Source organism: Carex rostrata, chromosome 1 (assembly GCF_964058835.1).
Source record: "Carex rostrata chromosome 1, lpCarRost1.2, whole genome shotgun sequence".
Classification (NCBI taxonomy): Eukaryota; Viridiplantae; Streptophyta; class Magnoliopsida; order Poales; family Cyperaceae; genus Carex; species Carex rostrata.
Window position 1 is genome coordinate 10,458,417 of NC_135918.1, and position 14,470 is coordinate 10,472,886.

Below are 14,470 nucleotides of genomic sequence, written 5' to 3' on the forward strand. Positions count from 1 at the left end.
GTGCAACAGAAGGAAAAGGTCCACTAATTGAATGTTAAATTAAAATAAAATTATCCTCTCAAGTTTCAAACATTTCATCTGACCTACCCATTCTGCTTGTTTTACATTTCATCATTTTTGGTACTTCTCTATGCATGTCCTTTAAAAAATCGATAATTAGACAGTGTTTTTCATTGCTTAAGGTTATATACGCTGGTATGGTCCTCAAAGCAGGATAACAAAAAAGCAGTACATTCATGGTGCAAAAAAAATGAAAAAAAAAGAAAAAATTGGATATTTACCCCAATGGTACAGGCCCAACGCACAGTGTGAAACATGACATAGCAGGCATCTGAAATAATAACATTAGATCATGTCATAAAATTGGTACAGTGATATTATGAAATTTTGGTCCTGTCGACTAGATCTCCAAATAACTAACTCTATCAAATAGTATAAATTCAATGGAAAGTCTCTTACCTTTTGAATTGCTCTCATCATCAACTTTGCTTGATTGTGCAATGGATGCCTTCATTTTTAGCTCAACAAAGGAGATTGGTAAACTCTCCAACAGAGACGAATCAAGGAGGTTGCTAGCAAGGGACCAGACCCCACCTACCCTATATTGTTCAATCAGAAGAGGTTAACTGCACATGTCACCCCTCAATTGGTTGTTGTGCTTGTTTTCAGCTCTTTTCACCTGGACAGTCAAGGCACAGATCATGAGAGATTTTTTAAATTGTTCAAACAAAGGAAACCTTTTTACCCCTGGCCTGATATAGACAGTGGTGCAGCCCCAAGTGTATTATTCTTATTCCAAACCCGTCCTGACAAACATTGTAGCTATCTGCACCATTTGTACATTTCTAGCTTTCTCATTTTATAAAATTTAACATTTTTGCAAATTAAAGAAGATTCAGTTTGTTTATACTTCTCTGCTTGTTAGTGACACTCTCGAGAAACAACATGTGCTTTACAGCTTTTTTCTAGAAGTGAATCTATGCTACACTATATAATTACCATATGTACATGCATTAAGGTATGTAGTATTATTAGAATTATGACATCATTAACAAAATTCTGAGCATAATACCATAATTCAACTTCTCTCTTCCATGCGGAATACCAGATTGAGCATAATAGATGCATTCCACCTTTGGAACCTCATACTGGATGTTGATACCAGATTGAGCATTTAAACTTTCCCTGCGCACAGTGTCATGCAACTGGTGTAATAAAAAGGTATGTAGTACAGTTGGGCTTTCAAGCCAATCAGCCCAGGAATCTGGAAAATCTGCAAGATTACTTAAATTGGGCATATTATTCATTAGTTTGGCTATGGCAACTTTATTGATAAACCCGGGATGGGTTTTATATGGACCCTCTTCATAGGTCTGATCAGTGGGTGTTGTTGGAGTGCTTTCTCTTGACATAGAGCCAGTGGATGTGCTGGGTGATGCTGGTCCAATACGAAACAAGTGTATATCCTTATCTAGATCCATTTCTGCACAAGGAGAAAGAACAATCAATTAGTAAAACATGTTCAAAATTACAGGTTTAAAGAGATATTCAGCATGCAAGATTAACAAAAGATTTTCGGAAGATACCAAAAAGAGAAAGATCAGTTTTGGCTTCATGCAGCACACATACTATAGAATAAAAACATTGCTGCATAGGGTTAGTGTGCTGCATGAAGCAAAAACTACTCCGTTAAAAATTTTACCCGAAAAAACCCTGCTTCATTATGAAATCTTGGTTCGTTCAAGATTTTCAAGAATTAAGGAAATGAAGAGAGAAACAAACTATAAGATTTTAGAAAGAGAAATGGAATTTGTATTTCCTTTTTGAATGAATTTACATGTGTCTCTGTCTGCTATTTATAGCATATTACAATCCCTCTTAACCTCTGTACTAACCTTGATTACAACTCCTAGCTCTGGTTTACATAGTAAAAAAGAAAGATATCTATAGAGTTGTATATTATTTTTTCAGTAAAAGTTCCATATAACCAGAATTGCAGCTCTCTGCAATAATTCCTAGGAATGCTGAACAAGGATATATAGATTCCGATATATAGAAGTAAATGACCATTAATTACAAGGATATATTTGATCTTTTGATAGTGATTTTCAGCTTTCAGCACCATTATAACAAAAACTTATCATGCATTAGTAAATGAGAGAAAGAAAAACAAAGATTTCCAAAAGATACCAAAAGAGAAAGAACAAAAAAAAAAAACTGCTTCATTATGAAATCTTGGTTCGTACAAGATTCAAGAATTAAGGAAACAAAAAGGAGAGATGAACATACCATAGCTCCTGAGCGTATCAGGATTACTGAGGATACGACCAGTGTGAATCAAACATTGCTCATCAGAGGGTATGCCGGTCTGGTCGACTAATGCCTGCTTCAACTGTTCGACCGTCTGATCAAGCTCTGTTTGTATGGAAATTTTGTTAATGATGTCAGAAATGAGCATAATACCAGATTGAATGTATAATTACCATAATACAGCTTTTTTATATAATTTTGTTAATGATGTCAGAATTCCTTTTCTCTATCAACTATGTAGGGCTTAAGGTCAGTATATCAATGAAATCTTCTTCAATTTAGAATTTTCATATGAGAAAGTTGTTTTTATCTAGTTTTGAATGAGATTTAGTGAGAAAAATGATAAGAGCATCAAGTGAAAAGGAGAGAATAAAAACAGAAATAAACATGGAATTAATAGGAAGCTTTTATATCAATATCAGCAATGTTACCGCTTACCACCGTGACTATTATTTCGACTAGCTTAACAAATAGACCGGTTTATACGGTTCTACATCAATATCAGCTTAACAACTGAACTAATTTCTAAGAGATGGAGAGAGAGAGAGATCAGCTCCTGCCAACATTTTCAAAGAGAGAGAGAGGATACCTACTGTGGAGGAGATGAGTGAAGGGAGCTCGGAGGCGGCGGTGGAGCGGAGGCAGAGGATGGGACCACCGGAGAGGAGGAAGAGAGAACGCGGAGAGAGGAGAGCATGGCCTTTGGACAGATCGGTGGAGGAAAGGGGTTGTGATTTGGTCCGATTTGGGAAAGAGAGTTCGGGATTGAAGGACAGGAGACAAGATTCGAGAGCTGCTCCAAGCGGAGGAAGAAGACACTATTTATTTTACTGTAGCACGCCATCAACTATTAAGTATATAGAATAGATTTCCTTTCCATTTACAGAAAAAGATCTCAAAAGATGGCGATATCTCAAAAACAGAATATTTGTTATAAATGATGTGGATTCGATTTAATTTGATCTGGCGTGTAGAGCAAGCCACCAACATCAGCTCAGTTTTATTTCACTAACAAACGGAATTCAGTAAAAATGTGTATCGTTTGTAAAATAAAATTTATAAATGTAAGCTCACGTGCCAGCTATGTATCCGAAATTTTTGTTCATATCATTTAATAAAAAAAACATCTTTGAAATTGAGGAATTCCAAAAATATCCAGACTGCCAATTCAATCTGCGGCACTATTCTTAGAGAGCACAGGTTGAATTAGAGGCCTCCAAAAACCCTAAATATCATTATATTACAATATATTTTTGAATTTTTAGAGGGGCCTCCAATTAAATTTGCAGCCCTGTCCGAATGGGACCGCAGATTGAATTGGTGGCCCGGGTATTTTTATAATTCTCCAAAAAATGTGGTTTTTTGGTTAATTTGTTTTTTTGGAATATAGTATAACTAAAAATTTCGGTGCATAATTGCTTTAAGAAAAATATAATAATCATCTTAAATTCATCTTTTTCATATCATATACATACCATAAAAGCTTCAGACGGTCATTATTATGGCATCGTGTATATATATATATATATATATATATATTCATAATCACATTGTGTAGTTTCTATTATCATTCTTACTCTGATTTTTTTTTACCACGATCACCTCAGGCACATTCTTCTTTTTTTAAATATCAAAATAAAAGACACCCTCACAAAGATTTTCATTCATTTTCAAAGTTCAATTAATGACGTAGAAAATATAAATAATAGTAAATTAGAAAGAAAATATGATAATTAAGTTTAGTGGATTGTTAGTATATATATATATATATCACCTGAGCACATATCCTGTTTATAAGTGGATCATTGAATACTCTTTTTGTCTAATTAATAAAATATTAATGAATATTTTATGTTGATTATTACCGCGTCTATTTACCATAACAATATACGTAACATAAGGCATGGATCTTTTTATGCATTGCCAATAGCATCCATTATTTTTGCCACATCCCAATTTATTTACAATAATTATCTGACATTTTTATAGTGGATGATGCTAGAGATATATTCTCTGCACCCTGTCAGATATAATAAACCCAAATCTCATACCTTTAGGTGGCCTTGCTGTCAAATATTACCCGGAAGCGCTCTTTATCTTCGTATAATAAACCTGTAACCCACAAGGGGAAACGAGTGAGAAATAATAAATTATTTCTCAGTGCTGATTGCCACTCAGATTATTGGATTCGAAGGAAATCCATATTCAGAATGAAATCACCGCACTAGAAACAAATAGTTCATTTCATAATGACGAATGCAAATGCTCAATAACAGTATCCAATTGAATAACAAAAATTATATAAATAAATCAGAACTCTAAGAATCTTATCAGAATAAATGGTTTGGGTCAAAATCTTTTAATACTTTAAGTATGGTAACGTTTGAGACCTAATCTTTATAACCACTAAGTCTGGTAACGTTTGGTTTCTTAACTTTATAATTTCTAGTCTGGTAACACTGATAGATACTATAACATGTATCTGTCGTGTCATGGCTTATACCGTTCTAACTATCCCGACACCTGATTAACAGAAACAATACGGAATCAATATCATAATATTGTCATTATCGGAAAGAAAATCAATGATAAGACAGTTACCACAGTTCATTAGTCTTACAGTCACAATTCACATTTATTCAATATCCCCTATCCAACCGGTACTGGATTCAGTTGGGGCCATTCACCATATGCGCATAAGGGTCCTGGAGTAAAGTCTAGTAGCTAGCTAGACTTTACGTATAATAATCATTTTTCTCCACTATATGGAGGTTCAAGGATTTCAGTATTCAATATTTATTCAATTCAATCACTGTGGTCTCAATCAATCATTTGCAATAAAAATCAACCAATCGATAAACAATATCAACATGACAGTCAACAGGCTTACCTGTAATTCAGTTTCAGTTGTATTGGGCTATGCATATGATGCAACAGTTCAATCAATGCAGTCAATCAAATATTCAAAATGCACAGCGAGTTACGATTTAATTCCTAGTTATGAATCTCAGACTAATCCAATAACCTCGCACCTGATATCGCAGGGCAATAGATGAGGTCGCTAACAGTTTGTTCTTCCTGATCATTTTGTCTTATCAGTCTTTCTCATAATTATGCCTACGTTAACAGTAATATACACATTCTAATCAATACTTATATTTATTTTCAATATCATACGGTAACATGTAATATCAGTTAAATTCTTATACATGTAATTAGACATTTTATAAACCATCCCAACCCATTTTAAATGCTCATTATTTATTTAAATTCAATTTCAGATCAACATTTCACCTCTATCCCAATCGAATAATACGGTCCAATTTATTTTCCTTTATTTTTCAGATATAGCCTAATTTAAATTAAGCCGCATAATTTACCTTTATATAAAGTCTAATTTTCTAAACTAAGTAATAAGACCAAGCCTATTACTTTAATTATCTACTATTTTTCTCAATTCAAAATTCCAAGAGACTATGCTAAACATATTTGTGCTCTGCCTGAGATCAGGCATACAATTCAATTTCACTTAATTCAACCTTAAATCGAAACTATAGACAACCATTTTTCATTTTAGTCCTTCTGACATAATCAAATTACGTATGCATATTTAACCGATAATATCAGTTGGGTCTAGGTTTTCAATAACAACAGTTCTATTCTAGTTGAAATCTCTGAAACAGACGATTCCCAGTATTTCCAGTCCATTAAAAATAATTTCAGTATCTAGACCCCATATTCCAGTTAAATATGCTATCATAATCCGATTACCCAATCAAAATCCAATTTAATCATTCAAATTGAAAACACAGATTATAGAGAAATTCGATTACCTTATAGCAATCAGTACAGAAATCCAATTCGAGTTACCACGGCTATTCAGAATCAACGCGACGTAGTCGGAATTCCAATCGAATATATAATCAAATAAGAATTTTTATCAAGATATCTCTTTTCCCTTTTTAGATCTTCCTCTTTTCTCTTTCTTTTTCTTCCATTTTTCCTTTTCTTTGTTTTTTTTTCGGTTTAATCTGATCCCCTCTGTAATTGAATTAAAATCAATTAGAGAGGATAACACCGTGGGGGCACACCCATGGACCGCGTGGTAGCTGGCAATTGTGCCACGTTGGTCTTCGTTTCTTTCTTCTTCTTTTTTATTTAAAGTTACCTTTTTACATTTTAAACCCATATGTTTTCTTATTTTACATTTAAGTCCAAAATAATTTCAAGAAAATAAAATATTAAATTTATCGGGTGTTATAATGGGCTTTCAGAGAATAAAGCTTGTTGAGACGACTGGGAGACAAAGAGATGAAGAGAGGAGACAAATTTCTGATCGGACCAATTAAGGAAAGGAAATGGTTAGGGATTGAGGGTATTTTTGGAATATACGAAAATACTCAACATATTATGTTTATTTTTAATTACAAATGTATAATAATATGGTATTTGTGGCAATTTTCTTAATAAATGTGATTTGAAGTGGTATATAGCAAAAGGAAAATTTTGGGATGGCATTTTTCTAAATTCATCATTTTGGGGTGGCATGGAACTTATTTTCCCTTAAACAAAATATATACATGCAATGAAAACTCAAATTTAGGTATTATTTAATACGCATAGCCAGAATTTTTTATCATGGTTAAGCAAAAAAAAATATTGGTGCAACTAGCGGGTTTCAGACAATCATAATTTAAGTTTAAAAATAGACAAAATTTTCTTTAGAGTTAATCAACAATTCGATTATATATAAAACTGCCTAATCTGATTGATTGTGGCTCCGCCATTGATTTATCCCATTAAAGTTTCCTAAATTGCGTAAATTCTCTAAAAATAGTACTACAAGCATAAGCACTACTTCGTAACACTTATTTAATATTTCTCTTGTAATTGCCTTTACAGATACCCCAATATAAAAAATAAAAAAAAGCGCAAGTCAATTTGGGTTCAAATATATATATATTTTTTTAGTTATTCACAGGAAAAAAATGTTAAATGTAAATTGTTGGAACTTTTAAATCACTTCTGCATGGAAAATACGACTTTTGAATTGGCTTTGTGTTGGCATATATCATCTTTGTATTTTTGCCTAATTTGTTTATAAATGGTACTCGACAAAATTTGACCTTGGCGAACAATATGTAGCATCATAGTTTCATTACACCTTTTTAAAAAAAAAATAATAATTATTATTATTATTATATACTACACTTGAATCCCTGTCCCCCACGGTACCTGAGGTATAATTTAGAAAAATAGACAGTTCAGATTAATTCAAGCGGATCAAATTCATTCCAGTGTCTATGAAGACTGTAGAGATTCATGCCAAGTAAAAATAACGGTCTGGATTTAACACTTGCACCTCATGTACCTGAGGTGATACCGATTCGTACGGTACACCTTTTTTTTTAATCTTTTTAGGTGAGATTTATATTTTGGTTTGTTTTGTTCTATATTTTCGTGTGAGAAGGGCAGTACCGAATCTTTTTTTTTTTTGTAAAAACAAAAAATCAATTTTTTTCTATAATTTTTTTTATTTAATTATGAAAGATGAACAAAAATTGTGATGAGTTGGGCACTAGATGTAAACACTAAACACAGAAGGAGAAAGGTCTTTCTGAGATGGTGGGTCCCACCTTAGGCAAGCAAATTTAACCTTTTATTTTATTTTATTTCCTTTTTCTTCTTTCTTCCGGTAATTCGATTTGATGTCTGATTTGATTTCGTTGAATAAGATTTATGCTTTTAATTTAATACACAATTCGCAATGCAACCAATAAACACTGTTTTAAAATTTTAATGAACGACCATGGTAGAGAGGGTTCATCAACTATTGTCAGATATAAAAGTTAACCAAATTTTTAGCAACTTTAATTTCAAAATTTATTGAATTGTTTTCAAACAAGGATCTGAATCTGCTGAAATCTGGGACCAGTGAACAACAATCCGAATTCAGCCGTCGAACTGTTTCGAGATGCGTGTAAGGAAAATCCTATTGTTTCGAGATGTGTTCTCGAAAAAAATTCGATGGCAGGATTCGGATTGCAGGGGTTTCAAGTCATCAGTTCAAACACACAATAATGATTAATTACATAAAATTTTCACGTTAAGGGAGTCAGTTTTACAATACTCATATGATTTTACTCTAAACTAAACCGTTGAAACAGATCTCCTTTAGAAATGCTATATTTTTATGAACATTTTATAAATTATAAATTAAATTTATTATAAAATGAAGCTGTTAAAAAAAGAATTATAATTTATTTTCCATACATTCATTTTTTGAACGTGATTTTATACTAATTTAATTCGAAAATTTATAATTTTTGTGTAAACAGGGGCAAATAGAGTAAGAAGCTATGGGATCAATTGACCCCTTGTATTTTTTATTTTTTGAAATCATATATAATTTTCTATATAATACTATAAAATTGATCAGTACAAAAATTTTATATGATTAATTTACATTTAAATTTGACCCTCATTCTTTGGACATCTGACTCGGCCCTAATATAAATACATAACTCGATAAAACCTATTTAAATTGATCGTTTAAAATCATTTTAATAGATTTGAAACTAAATTCCTCAAGAATTCTTTATGATTTCAAAAATATCTTAGATCTACTCGTTTGTAATTCTGACGCATGCTACATGCACAATTTAAATTGGAATTTAACAGGGAGAGAGCCCAACAGCTTTCATGGATGCATAATTGGTTGACCACGTGGGGATAGCAAAAGCAAATAGGTAAAATGAACTACATGCATGTATTTAATATTTGAGGAGGGATCTACTTGTAATGTTTTTGGTGACGTCATATTATACTTTGTATTTTTTAAGTTTTCAAAGTTCGAACAGTCGATGCAAATCATTCAACATGATAGATATATTAAAATATGTTTGCAGATCAAATTTTACATTTTTTTTTCTATTTATTAAGTATTTCATAAAATCGTTGTTTTCAGACCATTGAATTTTTGTACCCATCTTAATAAATAGTAAAAATAAATAAATAAAATGTAAAATTTGATCTGCAAGCACATTTTAATATATCTATCATGTTGAACAGTTTGGATTGACTGTTTGGACTTTGAAAATATAGGGTATAATCCGCTGTCACTAAAAAACGGTGTAAGTGGATCCCTCCTCTTAATATTTATAAAATTAATTATTACTTAAATTAGAAAATAAAATTGTAAATGTGTTTATTATTTGTAAAATAATTTTGAGCGAATTTGAAAATATTAGGTTTCTATCAAACAATTTAAGTTTTTTTTGAGAGTAGAGGATTAAATAAAATTTCAAATAGATTCGATCTGATACACATCCTCCATCCGAATAATTAAAAACATGTCAACTATTTTTAATTTTAATTTAAATAATATTATTTATTGAATAAATAAAACCATTTCAAAAGTTGAACAAGAAACAACATTATGCTATCCGTTTGTCACATGCCAGCTATGTATCCGTTTGTCACATGTTCAGCCCACATTTATAAATTTCGTTGAGATTTTTTTTTAATTTCAGTAAGGATTTTCACAAATAATATATTAAATCAGATAAAATTTTAGTATTAATAACAGGCACTGAAAATGCTTATAGATCAAATGGATCTACTAAATTATTGATTTTATGCGAATAACGAAGTTGTAAATTTTATTATTATTAATAATTGTCATCAAATATACTTGCAAATATATTCTAATAGATAACGCCTACAAAGCACTTTCCAAACTATTATTAAAATCTCTAGCAAACACTTTCTGATATATACTTGTCCATAAAGCAAACTTCTGATTTCAATTCATTATTAAAAGAAACACAACATCTAGAAATATAGTTAATATAGACTAGAGCTTTTAATTTGAGACATTTCATTATCTTTAAAATAAAATAGTAAATAAAAACACAAATTCAATCAATACCCATGTTTCGTTATTATACTTTTTTTTATACCAAGAGAATAATATAATATATAATATAAGGCTGAAATCCTAATAAAACGGCCTAATTTTTATTTAATTAGTTAATTAAAAAAACATAATAATAATAATAAAATAAATGAGTTAGTTTAAGACATATTATTTAATGTTCGGATACGGATATAGATACATATAGATATGGATACTTTTAAATGCCAATTCAGATAATTTAATTTTTCACATTTGCGAATATCAATCCGCGAAGCTATTAGTAGAAATTAATGTGTTGTCGCTAGGCGCTAGCTACCCTCCGACGATTCGTTTTGTTTAATTTATTCCTTCTCTTACGCTACCCTCTGATCGATGATTCATGATTCTACTGCACAAGGCATTAATTAATTGTATTCACTGTGTCCTCCTTAATTAATTACACCATGTACATCAAAATCCCAAACACCTAAAGCCTGACACTAATTAGAACCCAACCCACAATATTACTTCTACTGCACAAGGCATTAATTATGATCGATCGAGCCACCTAATTAATTCTACTGCGCAGTTGGTTAATTTGTTTGGACATGATCGGGTGGTTAATTGTCTTGTCTACCGCAAGTCCCTCACTAAGAAGAAATTAAGAGAAGTAGACATATATATATATATATATATATGCAGTTGATATATATATATCTCTCTCTCTCTCTCTCTCTCTATATATATATATGCAATATTTTTGTACGTATTAGCATATTTGGAGAACTAAGTCCAAGAGATAACTCATGAATTTATGTACGTGTGTATTTGGTGGGCCAATTGGATGCATGCTACTTTTAATGCATGTACGTAGTCCCTAGCTAAGTGTGTGTGTGTGTGTGTGTACCCTACCCAGATTCCTCAAATTCTCTTCTGGGGCATTAATTGTGCAGGTTGAGCATGCAACGTAACGAACAGTTATTAATTTAATTTCAAGAAGATTGACCAATATCTATCACATTCACATTCACATTCACATGTTGTCCGCATTCTGTCTGAATCTTGTATTAATTTGAGTCAGTTTGACCACATCTGAGCTTAATTGGGAGCTCATTTTTTTACTTGAGATTTCTATCTTACCTGTCATATATTATATATACACACCACCAGACAAATTAATTAAAGAGTTTGAATATATATATGGGAGCACAAATCAAATCCATCATCTCTTTATATTTATATTTATATTTATATTTATGCTAGCTAGGTTTTGCAATTGAAAAGCAAAGCTATCAATAAAACAGAGTTGGAGAATATATATTTCGGCCTTATGAAATGCATTAATTATTTGTATTAGGATCAGTGTCAATTCATGATCTAGCCCAACGGATTAATTGATATATTAATTCTGATATGATTTCTTTATACACTACATAATAGATTACTGATCATATATAAGTTTAATTTTGACGATGATGGTTTGGCTACCATATATATATAATATATGACCACATCCCCTTCCCACATATATATATAAAAAAAATATTTAGGGCATTTGTTTTGGAAGTTGCACAATCTGTTCAATATCTCAAATGGATCGATCTAAATCTTTGTCTTAATTAATTTTCAATTCACAAAGTTTTAAATTTGTTTGAACTAGGTCAATAGTCTTTTAATTTGTGGAAAAATTAATTACACCTAGTTTACCACCTTTAATTTGCTATTATATATTGTTAGGTAGTAAAATGACCACCAATGACATATATATATAGAGAGAGGTTGGCTACTCTACTTCCATAAGCATATGAGGGTGTATGCTTATAAGTCATTTTTTTTAAAATTAAAAAAGTCGATCTAAATCGTTAGATGTGATCTCTATATTGAAATATGCTTGGAGACCAAATTTTACATTTTTCTGAATTTTTTTACTATTTATTAAGTTACTTTGAAAATCGCTGATTCAACGGTGGCTTCTGATTTTACTATTTTGTTAAGCCACTATTGAATCAACAATTTTCAAAATAAATTAATAAATAGTAAAAATATTCAAAAAAATATAAAATTTGGTCTCACTTACTAGAGGTAGAGGGACGGTCTCTTATTGGGAAATGTGTCAGTGAAATTATTCTTTTATTAATAAGCGGTGAACAAAGGATACAGAAAAAAGATACGACAAAATATCGAATACGCATCCTCTGAGGTACCTCATATCTCTTGTTAATTTTTAGAAAAATTGCAACCGTTCAAATACGTTCTGCACGAATCTCTACACTTAAATGATACTGGCTACCTACGTTATCCCCAAATAGGAACCGGTCACGTCGGTCACACAAAATAAATATCAAATATCTCAGAGGATACGCACTCGAGGATACTTTGGGAATATTTTAATTAAATATCCATCTTTATACAAGTGTTATACTGTTTGATAAATAGCTGATGATATTTTTAAGACAGTACACTACAAATATTTATGGAGTATATATTTTGATTAGTAAATATAAATATTACTAAAGAACAAAGTATTTTATTTCAAATAGTAAAGCAACACACAGTATCATGAAACTTTTGATAAATTAATCAAATAATGTGAATTTATCTTTATATGACAACAAATATTATAAATTAAATTGAAATTAAAAGAGAATAATTGAATCTTTAAAGAATGTTTGAAGAGTGTATGAGATTAAACTTATCAATTGAATTACTCTTAAATTTTCAAAATTTCTACATGGATTAAGATTTTATTAACAAACTTTTGATTTGTTTTGTTATGTTATGTCATAATGCAAATGTACTGGGAGCGTCTCAATTACAACGATCATAAAGAAATTAAAAACAGTTATAAACTAATATATGGAAATTAAGTTGGTTTTAATTTATAAATTTGAACATCAATGAAATGAAATTTTAGTGTCTTTTATATTAGTCTCTCTCTTATATTTTACTTTTAAAATAAAAACGATTATTTTCGCAACATGTCAATTAGAATATGTTTGCCTTAAAAAAACTTTATTTTCTAGCAATTGTTGTACATCCCAAAAATAAAAATAGAATATGCCACCTTGAATTGAAAATTGGAAATAAGACACTGTTATACACATTAGCTGAGGGAGGTGCGCCAAGTGGCGAAGAATGAAATTGCAATAATGTAAATTAGTTTTATTACATAAGATTCATCATGCTTGTTTTAATTCTTATAGGTGCAAAACTAGAAACAGGTGCCACATGCATGCAATCATTTTGTATTAAACTATTAACCACACAACAATTGCAATTTACCCATAAATATGTGCCACATGCATCTAATGACCGCTTAGTGAATTTCAACATATCTTAAAATCTTTGTGCATGTAGAACGATTGGAGTATACGTACGTAGTACGTACTCTCTTTTAGGTTTATTATCATTATTTTTTACTTTGGTTCGTTGCACAAATTAAATCAGCAAGCAACGTTTTTATTATTGAAGAAAATTAAACAACGTTGGTAAAAATAAATCCAACTGTAGAATATTTTTTATTTTAACTGTGTTCCAAGTAATACACAAATCTTCTTTAATTTGATGTAAATATGTTTTGGACTTATTTTATCGAATTCGCATTCTCTCAGTCAAATATCTCAAAAGTTGAAATAAGTTGTGCACGAATCTCAACCACTCCTTTACGCTATCCCCGAGTAGGCACCGTACACACTACACACTGGTCACTCAAAAGTTAAAAAGTTGAGGTATCTAATTGAGAGGATACGCACTTTTTTTTTTCTTCATCTCAGTAGCTTTGGTTCATATATAGTTGCAAATATTTTATCATTGAATAATAAGTTGTTCTTAAAAATATTGGAGAATGAGCGCGTCAAAATAATTTAATTTTCAGCATCTTGTTATGTTTCAATTTTTACTTGAAACGTAAGTACACATGATTTGTCGCAAAAATATAGTGTTTGGTGACAAATTAATGATTAATCTCAAATTAAACCCCACTTTGAGAAAACAAAATTACCTTCTTCAAGAATGGGAGCGAACGACCAAGGGCATAATTGACAAATTTCTTACCAACATGCAATCAATTTCAATTTTCAGCTGAGTTATAGCCTTATAGGTCATCAAGAGGTGTTGTGAAATAGCGACCATTCAGGGTCATAATTGGAAATAAAGAGTTTCATACTCAAATAAAATCTCCTTGTCTCGCTACCAATTCTCAATCTGAGAACCATCGAGCGACTTCACATGAAAATAGTGCCTGTTATATTAATTGTCCTCATT

The 14,470-nt window shown here is 31.0% G+C and overlaps 1 protein-coding gene and 1 long non-coding RNA gene across 2 annotated transcripts; both read right to left on the reverse strand.

The window, feature by feature from the left end:
* Nucleotides 1-1,037: 1,037 nt before the first annotated feature.
* Nucleotides 1,038-4,094, reverse strand: LOC144556802 (uncharacterized). The gene is made up of 4 exons (XM_078305290.1): nucleotides 4,085-4,094; nucleotides 2,900-3,103; nucleotides 2,290-2,415; nucleotides 1,038-1,483 (listed from the first exon to the last, which is right to left on the reverse strand). Exons 1-4 carry the CDS (start codon nucleotides 4,092-4,094, stop codon nucleotides 1,038-1,040), a joined length of 786 nt encoding a protein of 261 aa, XP_078161416.1.
* Nucleotides 4,095-4,221: 127 nt separating this feature from the next.
* Nucleotides 4,222-5,530, reverse strand: LOC144566089 (uncharacterized). The gene is made up of 2 exons (XR_013515114.1): nucleotides 4,715-5,530; nucleotides 4,222-4,675 (listed from the first exon to the last, which is right to left on the reverse strand). It is a non-coding gene; the product is annotated as an uncharacterized LOC144566089 (long non-coding RNA).
* Nucleotides 5,531-14,470: the final 8,940 nt, after the last annotated feature.